Below are 12,395 nucleotides of genomic sequence, written 5' to 3'. Positions count from 1 at the left end.
ATATGCAAATATGGAAGACGCATTTTTACTTTCGAGCTACGAAGATACTAGAGATGGCCACAAAGTTCCGGTTCCAACAGAACCGGTTCCGCGAAGAACCGGTTCTCGGAGATCCGGTTTTCAGAACCGGTTCTGGAACCGGTTCTGGACCTGGGTCCGAAAACCCGGTTCCAGAACCGGATCTTAAGAACCGGTTCCAGATCTGGATCTGAAAACCCGGTTCCAGAACCGGATCTTAGGAACCGGTTCCAGATCTGGATCTGAAAATCCGGTTCCAGAACCGGATCTTAGGAACCGGTTCCAGACCTGGTTCTGAAAGCCCCCAAAGACCAGTAAAGGAAGCACAAAGTTCACCTTCAAAAATAATGCAAAGAGGGCCATGCACTTGTGCCTTTCCCGCCCAGACCCGCTTGTGCCTCCAGAAAAAAAATTTGGTCCACCAGTGGGTGTTTAGCCAAATGAGTTGGTCAGTTTGCCTGTTTAGCCAATGAGTTTGCCAGTTACCCACTTTATTTAGCCAAATGAGACAAGCTCCCGCCGCCTGGCGCCTGCCTGTCGCTTCCACCATTTCATCTAGCATACTGTTCACAGCTTGCCAGCAGCTCGCGTTTAGCGTAGGGATGGTAACAAAGTTTCGGTTCCAGCGGAACCGGTTCCGCGAGGAACCGGTTCTGTTTTCAGAACCGGTTCCAGACCTGGATCCGAAGAACCGGTTCTAGACCTGGATCCGAAGAACCGGTTCTAGATCTGGATCCGAAGAACCGGTTCCAGGCCTGGATCCGAAAAACCGGTTCCGGAACCGGATCTTCAAGAACAGGATCCGTTCAGACCCGAAAACCGGTTCCACCAGGAACCGGTTCTGGCCATCTCTAGAAGATACCGAAAACTGATTTTTCGACATCTGTCCGTCGATTTGTGCTGGTGTACCTTCGCCTAGAGGCTATATACCGTCAAGGTATCCCAACCAAATTTTAATCTTAAGATTTTTGTGAGATTCTCCATGGAGGTTTTTGAATTTTACCTAAAAATTAGAGTAAATTTTACTCAAGGGCAAAAATTAAAGTATTTTCTCGAAAACTACTCTAAAAATTTTGTTTATATTTTACAAATCAATTTTTCAACACTCCATATTATGGTAACAGTCGTTTTTCTGAGAAAAAATTGAAAAGGGTTAGTTTACTTTTTGCATGAGATTTTTCGGACAATTTCCTTTTTAAGAAACAACTCAGATGATTTTATTTATATTTTATAAACAAATATTTAATTATTATCCATATAATGTTGCATAAATGTCTTCCATGAGAATATTTACAAGAAGTAGTTTACTCTTTTTTTTTTTTTTGACAATTTTGTAAAATACCACTCACGTTGTTTTATTCTTATTTTATAAACGTATATTTCATTAATGATACTAACATATGGCATAATAAATTTCTTACGAAAAAAAAATGTGCAAGTGGTAATTCACTTTTGGGGATGAGTTTTTCTTTCGTGGGTGTGTGTGAAAACTTCCGTAAACGTCTTATAATTTCCTTTGTATTCAAGAAGAAAATAATCCAATAATACCTGGGTGGCCTCGCACAGCGCAGTCGGTAAAGCTCTCACCTTCGGTGCGAGTAGTCTCGAGTTCAAGCCCTGGTGGAGATACTCGGTTGAAAAATTGTAAAAAGGTTTTAGAGGCCAGTCCTCCTGAATAAGGTTTTCCTCATTCACACCAGATAAATGCCGGTGTGGTACCTAACATATAGGTCCCAGGCCTCTTCGTTCCTTCCCCAATCCTTTCTTCCTCCTTTTCCTTGGATAGTGTCATCGCCGAGGGACGTCATCTCTCATATGTGATGGACTAACGTCATCATAGATGTCGAGAGCCAAGAAAATTAATTCCTGAATCATTAATATCTGAGCACAAAATGGTTTATTTTAACGAATTGGAACGTGAAAGTGTGGTGCGGTGGTCTGTACCTTTTATAATATCACACTTTGAGGAATAATATAGCTTCTTATTTTATTTTTAAATTACACATTTTAACTAGCTACCTTCCAGAATATACAAACTTCGGAGAACTTAAGAACTATCTCGAGAAAAAAGCTGTCTGTCTTCAAATTTTAATTAAATGAAAAGTTGGCTACCACTTGAAATTTAATATTAATATATTATTTCTTTTATTTATGTTATAAATTCACAGATAAAGTCCAGACTAAGAAAGCCGTTTCTTTAACGGGAACCGTTAATTTTCCTTCTGCCACATTAAATCAATTCATAATGTTGAGGTTTAGTTTTCTTCTCAGTACATCTTAAAACATACGAAAATTTAGCATAACATAAACCTTAACCCATTCAAAGTTAAGAAAGTAGATTTCTTCTTTATATTGATAATCTAACCGTTCAAACTACAAACAAAAGGTCAAATATAAGCAAAATATTATTCTATCCAATGCTTGGGTCAAGAATAATACAGTATGCGTTCTGATGCTGAACTATGCTTTTGATTTTCTTTTCCCACTCAGCAGAATAAGCTGCAGGGTTCTAAAGTACGTATACAGTAACTAATTAGCAACCTTTTTTGGGGAGGTTAATTTAATTTTAAAAAAGATATTATAAATTGAGGCAGGAAAATTAAGGGAAGAACAAACGCAATGGATGAAAAGCAGTATTCGAAAAACTGAAAATGTTAAGAGGATATGCACAGGATGAAAACAAGCGTACAATACTGCCTCATTGACACGCCTCAAAATCTATCGTGTTAGTGAGAAATATGATGCAATGTATTCAGTAGTGAATTCATTCAAATTTAGACATCGCAGAACACCATTTGAGGAGAAAAGGAAATCATAGTCGCTATGACACTGCCCGGAAAAGTCTTCAGGACGTGAGGCACAGGAGATATCCTTGCCAAGAACTTAATAATAATAATAATAATAATAATAATAATAATAATAATAATAATAATAATAATAATAATAATAATAATAATAATAATAATAATAATAATAATAATAATAATAATAATAATAATTTAGTTGGAGGCGAAAAATTGTGGAACAAGATACACAAACTCATTCTCCTTATCTACAACAAGGAAGAATTGCCACAAGAATGGAAAGAATTAATCATTGTTCCAATTCACAAGAAAGGTGACAAAACTGACTGTAATAATTATCGAGGCATTCCTCTTCTATCAACATCCTATAAAATTCTTTCAAATATTCTATTAGCAAGATTGACCCCATACGCAGATGAAATTATTTTAGATTATCAGTGCGGATTTAGACAAAATCGATCAACTATCAACCAAATATTTACCATTCACCAAACACTCGAAAAAAAGTGGGAATACAACACCCCGGTACATCAACTATTTATTGATTTTAGAAAGGCGCACGACTCGGTTAGGAGAGAAACATTATACAACGTTCTTACAGAACTTGGAATACCGAGAAAGCTAATTAGATTAATTAAAATATATTTAAATGAATCCCAAAGTAAAGTCCGGGTAGGAAAATTTTTGTCCACGAGCTTTCACGTCGAAAATGGCCTGAAACAAGGAGATGCGTTGTCGCCATTATTATTTAACTTTGTTCTGGAATACTCTATAAGGAAAATCAAAGATAGCAACCAGGGCCTAGAGTTGAACGGTATTCACCAGGTTATGGCATATGCGGATGATGTAAATTTAATAGGGGATGATAGGAGAACAATAGAAAGAAATGCAGAGATCTTACTAAACGCACTATGAAGAAATCTCCAGTAAAAGAATATGAAAAACTATTGAAAAAGATTTTATAATATCTACCTGTCATTCTCTATTCATTCAGATATAATACTTCACCTTTCATTATGACCTCAACTATTATAAAAAGTAAATGTCCAGTATTATAAAAAAAAAGTATATATCCAATAATATCTTATAAAATATTTTACAATATCTGCGTACCTTTCTCTGCTGAATGAAAGGTTAACATATTTTCTTCCCACATAACTTTTTTGTTTTCATTATTCAGTCAACTACTATCTGTTCCAAATAACAGGTTAAAGGAGCAGTTGAAAACTGTTTTTGAAGTAACATGTTTGACACTGCAGAGAAGCGATGATGAAAAATTATGATAAAAAAAATGTCCATACCCTTACAGAACAGCACTATGCTTTCGAAAAGCTTGACATTTCCTAACCAATAGCAGACATTCTGAGAACTTTTCTAGAAATTTCAAATCCCTGACTTTTCCAGGATATCCCACTCATTCGCCACCATGTATTGCAAGTAATACAAATCTCCTCATAAGAAAGAGTAACCAAAAGCTTGATGTAGCTTTTTATTTTCAACACTGATTCTTCTTTTTCTGCCTTCTTTTTGTTTCATTTCTGGTTTTGAAGGGGGCTTCGGACCCCCTGGACTTCCCCTTGGCTACGTGCCTGCTACAAGCTAAACAAGCAATAGCTTAGGACCCTACCACCCCTTGGGGTCCCGAAAAATTTAAAGAAACTGATTGTAATGTAATTTCCAAATAACAAGAAAAGCAAGAATGGTGTTGTGTATTGTTATGTACTAGCATTTTATGAAGCAAACAAAAGAGCTCTATTTCTCAGTCCCACTTTAATGAGGTCAATGTTATCCAGTCCCGCTTATAATGGAGATTCCGTTTCCCAGCCCTAATTGTGATGGGTCTGTGTTTCCATTTAGATATCCGTTTGGTGTATAAATTAGGATGTAGCATTTATTCAAACTTAAAAAATGGCGTCATTTTGCCGCTGAAAAAGAAAGCTTGACGTGTAAAGGGTCCTAAAATTTGACATATACTTTTCCCCTTTTAATAGCTTCCAGCCCTATCAAACTTAAATCGGGCACTGCACATGGCATTATTCGATACCTATTCATACTATTTCTACAGTATTCACAGCATGGACGCGATGGCAGTTTCACAAACGAATTTAGGGCTTATACCGTTTAGGTCTTGTGCGGTTTATGACTTGTGCAACTAGTCAAATTTTAGATCTTGTGCCGTTTAAATTTAGTAGTTTAGGACTAGTGCGTTTAGATTCAATACAGTTTGGTTTTGAGCCGTTTAGGTCTAGTGCCGCATTCCTGGACAACAGAGACTGTCGATTGGAATTCCTGTGAGATTATGCTTAACAAAAATCATTGAAAAACTATGTCTACTTGATAAGATCGTCTGGTTAGGCGAGACATGTTTCAGGTTGTCGGTCCACCCGAACAGAGACAAACAGTGTTAGTTGGACTGACAACATTCTTTTTTACTATCTGATTGCAATTATATCTGCTCAGCGCCATAGTAGCCTATAGATATTGAAGAATCATATTTTTTATGTATAGTTCTTCTTCTTGTTGTTCACCTCAACCATAGGTTGGTGGGCAACATGGAAATTTTAAAACTTTTCTCTCGCTTGGGAGAGCTGTTTTATACTTTAATAAGGCCTCTTCTTCGTAATTCCATCTATATATGCTATCCTTGTTCCTCCTCTTCCTGGATTTCCTTTTGAACTTCCTTCTATCAGCACGGTGATCCAATCGGAGTGTCCAATAAGATGGCCAAGCATGCTGTTTCTTCTTTTTCCTATTATCTTTATGATCTGTTGTCCTTCGTTAGCTTCCCTTAGCGTCTACATTAATTTTCCTTTCGGTCCGTGATATGCGCAGCATTCTGCGCCAACATCACATTTCAAATGCTTCCAGCTTGGATATTTCAGCTTTTCTCAATGTTCATGTCTCTGATCCGTAAAGCACCACTATTCTTACCAGGGTCTTAGTAAATCGTTTACGAACGTCCAGCGACACATTTCTTGAATGATGATGATTACCTAAAAATATTGCATGATGTGGTAGTGTCACAAATCAGACTTAGGAAGAACTTCAGTGGATGTGGTAGTGCCACAAATCAGAACTAGAAAGAACTTCAGTTAATGTGGCAGTGTGACAAATCAGAACTAGGAAGAACTTCAGTGGATGTGGTAGTGTGACAAATCAGAACTAGAAAGAACTTCACTGGATGTGGTAGTGTGACAAATCAGAACTAGAAAGAACTTCAGTGGATGTGGTAGTGTGACAAATCAGAACCAGAAATAACTTTAGTGGATATAGTAGTGTGACAAATCAGAACTAGAAAGAACTTCACTGGATGTGGTAGTGTGACAAATCAGAACTAGAAAGAACTTCAGTGGATGTGGTATTGTGACAAATCAGAACCAGAAATAACTTTAGTGGATATAGTAGTGTGACAAATCAGAACTAGAAAGAACTTCACTGGATGTGGTAGTGTGACAAATCAGAACTAGAAAGAACTTCAGTGGATGTGGTATTGTGACAAATCAGAACCAGAAATAACTTTAGTGGATATAGTAGTGTGACAAATCAGAACTAGGAAGAACTTCACTGGATATGGTAGTGTGACAAATCAGAACTAGAAAGAACTTCAGTGGATGTGGTATTGTGACAAATCAGAACCAGAAATAACTTTAGTGGATATAGTAGTGTGACAAATCAGAACTAGAAAGAACTTCACTGGATGTGGTAGTGTGACAAATCAGAACTAGAAAGAACTTCAGTGGATGTGGTATTGTGACAAATCAGAACCAGAAATAACTTTAGTGGATATAGTAGTGTGACAAATCAGAACTAGGAAGAACTTCAGTGGATATGGTAGTGTGACAAATCAGAACTAGAAAGAACTTCAGTGGATGTGGTATTGTGACAAATCAGAACCAGAAATAACTTTAGTGGATATAGTAGTGTGACAAATCAGAACTAGAAAGAACTTCACTGGATATGGTAGTGTGACAAATCAGAACTAGAAAGAACTTCAGTGGATGTGGTATTGTGACAAATCAGAACCAGAAATAACTTTAGTGGATATAGTAGTGTGACAAATCAGAACTAGAAAGAACTTCACTGGATGTGGTAGTGTGACAAATCAGAACTAGAAAGAACTTCAGTGGATGTGGTATTGTGACAAATCAGAACCAGAAATAACTTTAGTGGATATAGTAGTGTGACAAATCAGAACTAGGAAGAACTTCTGTGGATATGGTAGTGTGACAAATCAGAACTAGAAAGAACTTCAGTGGATGTGGTATTGTGACAAATCAGAACCAGAAATAACTTTAGTGGATATAGTAGTGTGACAAATCAGAACTAGAAAGAACTTCACTGGATATGGTAGTGTGACAAATCAGAACTAGAAAGAACTTCAGTGGATGTGGTATTGTGACAAATCAGAACCAGAAATAACTTTAGTGGATATAGTAGTGTGACAAATCAGAACTAGAAAGAACTTCACTGGATGTGGTAGTGTGACAAATCAGAACTAGAAAGAACTTCAGTGGATGTGGTATTGTGACAAATCAGAACCAGAAATAACTTTAGTGGATATAGTAGTGTGACAAATCAGAACTAGGAAGAACTTCAGTGGATATGGTAGTGTGACAAATCAGAACTAGAAAGAACTTCAGTGGATGTGGTATTGTGACAAATCAGAACCAGAAATAACTTTAGTGGATATAGTAGTGTGACAAATCAGAACTAGAAAGAACTTCACTGGATGTGGTAGTGTGACAAATCAGAACTAGAAAGAACTTCAGTGGATGTGGTATTGTGACAAATCAGAACCAGAAATAACTTTAGTGGATATGGTAGTGTGACAAATCAGAACTAGGAAGAACTTCAGTGGATATGGTAGTGTGACAAATCAAAACTAGAAAGAACTTCACTGGATGTGGAAGTGTCACAACTCAGAACTAGGAAGAACTTCAATGAACTGTACTTCCAAGAACATGGAACAACTGTTCATTATGTGTCAATTGTAAGGAACTACTTTGGTAATGTGTTTTCAAAGAATTGAATCGGACAATGAGACACCTTATCTCAATGAACTTCTTTCTGTTGAGCGTAGTGTGAGAAATAATACTTGTGAGAGAAGTTAATTTGATTTTGTGTTTAACGTCCCATTCAGCAGCGACGCTATATGAGACTTGTGAAAGAAACCCCGAACAATGGATGAAATGAAATAATTCATAGCAGAAGACAGCGGTTCAGACCTCAATTTGCGTTAAGATATTTTGGATCTATCTTGTATCGTTGATAGGGAATATTTCGAACACCTAAATGATTAGACAGGATATATTACATTAAATTTTATGTTTGGCTACTTAATATCCAGATTTATAATTTAGCAGTATCATCTCTTTCATTATGAATAAAGTGTCACGAAACTTAAATATTGTAGAAATTACTCAACCTTACCCTTACAAAAGCGCTGAGTCACGTAATCAGTCACTTCTAATGAAGAGATTGTGCACCAAATTCCACACTTACAACCCAGCACCAAATAGCATTCCCCTAAACGGGTAAAAAATTATAATTCATAAAGTCATAATTACAATACCCGATCCCACTACAATCATGTCCATAATTTCAATAAGAAACAAATTAAGAACATTCAGATTCATTGTGTGGCCCCAGACCTCTCACCTCTTCTTACGGACTGCGTTCAGACCTAAAAAAAACATCTTCTAACTTATCGGCAACAACCTTAACAACCTTTCTCTGCACTTTTTAACATCATTATAATGACCACAACTATTCTGCATCAACCTAACCGGCCTAAAGCTACTCCTGCGCACTAACTATTCCAAATTAAAAAGCTTACAATTAACAAACACAAAATATAATAATAATAATAATAATAATAATAATAATAATAATAATAATAATAATAATAATAATAATAATAATAATAATAATAATAATAATAACTCAATGACCTATGGAACCCGAACGTTCAATACCGCATACACAAAAGCTATCCATGGACTTCTATCTTTAGCTAAATGGACAAAGCTTCTATTTTGCATTCATATTTTTGCGAGATCACTCTTATATTGTCCTCCCATCTGCGCCTAGGTCTTCCTAATGGTCGTTTTCCGATTGGATTTCCAGTTAAAATTTTGAAAGCGTTGCTACTTTCTACCTTTGCTACATGATCTGCCCACCTAAGCCTCCTAGACTTGACTATCCTAACAATGTTTGGTAAACCGTATAATTTATCAAAGTTATTAAGTTTCCTCCATTCCCCATTCCCGTTCCTCTTGGCTAAGAATTTTCGTCTTAGGATCTTGTTCTCAAATACTTTCAGTTTGCGTTCTTCCTTTAGAGTAAGGGATCTCTTTCGCAATCATAGAGAACAACAGACATGATCATCGTTTATATATTTTAAGTTTCAATTTTCTCGACAACAGGAGATTTTGAACTGAATAATAACACGAATTCTCTGCTTTTAGTCAACATTTAATTTCTTCGTGAATCTGCTTTTGGTCTGTTAATATTCATCCTAGATATTTCAAAGTATCCCCTTTATCAAAAGTATTATTTGCTATTTTAATGCATCCATAATTTGCATTATTACGATCTCAACGACCGTAGAATAAAAATAAAAGTAATAATAATAATAATAATAATAATAATAATAATAATAATAATAATAATAATAATATAACAAATTAAAACATTAAAATTAAAAGATCTTATATACATATGGAGTATGAATTACTTATAGTTTCCTTAACCCAGCATTTTTTTAAAACACAAACAAACTATTTGCTGAGCAAAACAATATATTCACATAAAAAAAACTACATGCGTGTTACAGTTTCGCCAACTAACATTTTGGCTTCATCAGACACTATCTGATGACTCTGATGATAGTGTCTGATGAAGCCAAAATGTTAGTTGGCGAAACTGTAACACGCATGTAGTTTTCTTTTCTTTTCTTTTTTTTTTTTTTTTTTTTTTTTGTGAATATATTGTTTTGCTCAGCAATAGTTTGTTTGTGTTTAAGTGTATACAAAGCAAAGCTTCCACTAATGGAGAATAATCCAGCATTTTCTCTCCTTTTTCCTTATTTTCTTCAATTTTTCGCGAATAACTCTACTTTTTCCTTGTTTTCTTATTTATTTTACAATATAATCGATCCTTTTTGCAATATTTATTTTATCGTAGTATGTTTACTGTTCCCTCATACTCGAACAATAAATAAAACAACAAAAAATATAACATATACATAAAATAAACAAAACAAACTACGTAATATCAATCATTCATCCAATAAAATATCATAAAATAACAACAAATTTAAACATAACCAATATTAAAATTCCAATCATTAGTCTTCAGTTGCCTAGGTACTATGATGCGTTGAGTTGAGTTGATTTTGAGTTTTACGTCCCTTTAATATAGCAGCGAGGCTAATGAGACGTGGACCTACTGGAATCCGAACCACATGATGGAAATGCGTATTTAATATGCCTAGGGATGACTTTAAAGCATATGTGCTAACTATTTTCTGAAAATATCTTGAGACTGCAAACTTACGAAATACCGATAATAATAGCCTCTCCAGATCCATAATTATTTGAACTACTTTCTACTTTCTACCATCAATAAAATAACTTTTTACGAGCTCATACTTCAACATTTACACTGAATGTTTAATGAAGGAAGCATTAATGGGAATTGGAGATTTCAAGATTGAAGGGTAGATCATTAACAAGGTCATGTATGCAGATGATTCGGTTATTATAGCTAGATCCGAACAAGGACTACAGGAGACGATTGACAAAATAGTTGACACTGGAAAACAATATGGATTGGAAATCAACATCGAAAAGCTGAAAATCATGAGAATATCCCGAGGAAACGCGCTCTTACGGGTCAGAATAGAACAAAGAGAATTGAAGAGGTCGTGAATTTCAAATGTCTGGGAAGTACGTATTTTGACAAGAGACACTTACTGCACCAAGTAGATCAGGTTAAGAATTGTGATAGCCAAAGAAATATTCAACAAGAAAAGGTCACTCTTAACTAGCAGGCTTCATATCGGACTAAGAAAGAAGTTGGTCAAGTGCTATATATGGAGCATTAGACTGTATGGTTCAGAGTCTTGGACATTACGGAAGTTAGAGAAGAAATATTTAGAGAGCTTCAAAATGTAGTACTTTAGGAAGATCAAGAAGATAAAATGGATAGAGAGAGCAACAAAGACTACTTTTTAAAACAAATAGAAGAGAAGAGCGCATTTCTAACCAACCTCCTTCCAAAAAAAGGCAAATTGGATTGGACAGATCTTGCAAAGAAACTGTCTTCTTTATATCGCCATAGAAGGAAAGATGGAAGGAAAGCTAGGAATAGGAAGAAGAAGAAGAACACAACTGATATATGATTTGAGAAACAGAAGAAAATATTGCGAGTTGAAAGAGGAAGCTGAAAATCGGAAAACATGGAAGAAATGTTTCCAGACTTACATCTAAAATTGAAAAAAAAAAATCATTAATTCCAGGACCTGCTGAAAGACAGAATACTTAATAATAATAGTGCTCATACTTGTTTTCTTCTTGGATTGCATTACCATCCATTTCTCCCTCATCAAATCTAATTATCATATCCAGGATAACTCGCGTACTTGCTATTTGTGGTCCTGATTTCGATCGAGCTAGCACTGGTTCGGATTCTGGTTTAAGTTGTAGGTTTTGGCTAATATATAGTCTGGGCTGTGAACAAGATCGTTAAGCTTCAAGCAAACCAACCACTGAAAAATTCAAAGACTCTATAAACGTATGAGCTATGGGGTCTCACCTCTGGTGCGCGGAGTCCCAGGTTCGATCGCAGTCCGCACCAAGAGGGCTTTGTGGTCTTTTCGGCCATCTCACATCACAGTCTCCCTTATTTTCAAAGCGTAATCGGACGTTAACCCCCCTTAAAAACGTAAATACATGCCTCCTGTGGTTTGTTTATACGATATACTCGACTAAAACTGTTTTGCATAAAGCGTGCCACTTCTGCAAGTTTAAGATGACGTACAAAATTACAAAACAAAATAAATCTGATTTATAAAGAAGGACCTTACCTTGATTAGAACTTTGGTCTGCGAGCACCATGATTAACAAGAAAGAATACGTTAGCCTCATGAGCCAGCAAGGGCCTCTCATTCTCTACAAAGAAAGAAAAAAGAATAAATTATGATAAATTTATTAACGAAAATATAATATACATGCTTTTCTGGTTTAAACGTAAGAATTTATAACACATTAAGTTCAGTTTAAAATTTATTTATAATGCAAGGTTATAGAGTGAAAAAAACGCAATTTGGTCAGGAATACCAAATTTGTTTGGTCAGGGTATTTTGTCACTTCATTTGTTTAGTTTAACCAAAATTTGTTCATTTAAACCAAATATGTTTGGTTATTAACACTATATTCTTTGGTCAGAAAATTTGGTTAATTCATTTTATTATGCCAACCAAATCTTAAATTATTTGGTTTTTCTGATCAAAATATTTAATTACAAGATCACGTGTATCTACTTGACTTCTTGGTAAACATGGAAAAGAAA

General features: G+C 35.4%; 1 protein-coding gene across 3 annotated transcripts in view; it reads right to left on the bottom strand.

Annotated features, from left to right (window-relative positions):
- LOC145673054 (muscle M-line assembly protein unc-89-like) overlaps positions 1-12,395 on the bottom strand; it is a 670,772-nt gene that overhangs the window by 404,492 nt on the left and 253,885 nt on the right. For all 3 annotated transcript variants that reach the window (XR_014128711.1, XM_081742394.1, XM_081742395.1), the window contains exon 2: positions 11,911-11,995. Coding sequence is in view for 2 of the 3 variants with exons in the window: in XM_081742394.1 (XP_081598520.1) it covers positions 11,911-11,992 (82 nt within the window). In the remaining variant the exon portion in view is untranslated. The remainder of the gene's footprint in view (positions 1-11,910; positions 11,996-12,395) is intronic.

This window comes from Thermobia domestica, chromosome 16 (assembly GCF_964235325.1).
Source record: "Thermobia domestica chromosome 16, izTheDome1.hap1.1, whole genome shotgun sequence".
NCBI lineage: Eukaryota > Metazoa > Arthropoda > Insecta > Zygentoma > Lepismatidae > Thermobia > Thermobia domestica.
The sequence above is the reverse complement of the archived record's forward strand: the minus strand, read 5'-3'. Positions and strand labels throughout refer to the sequence as shown.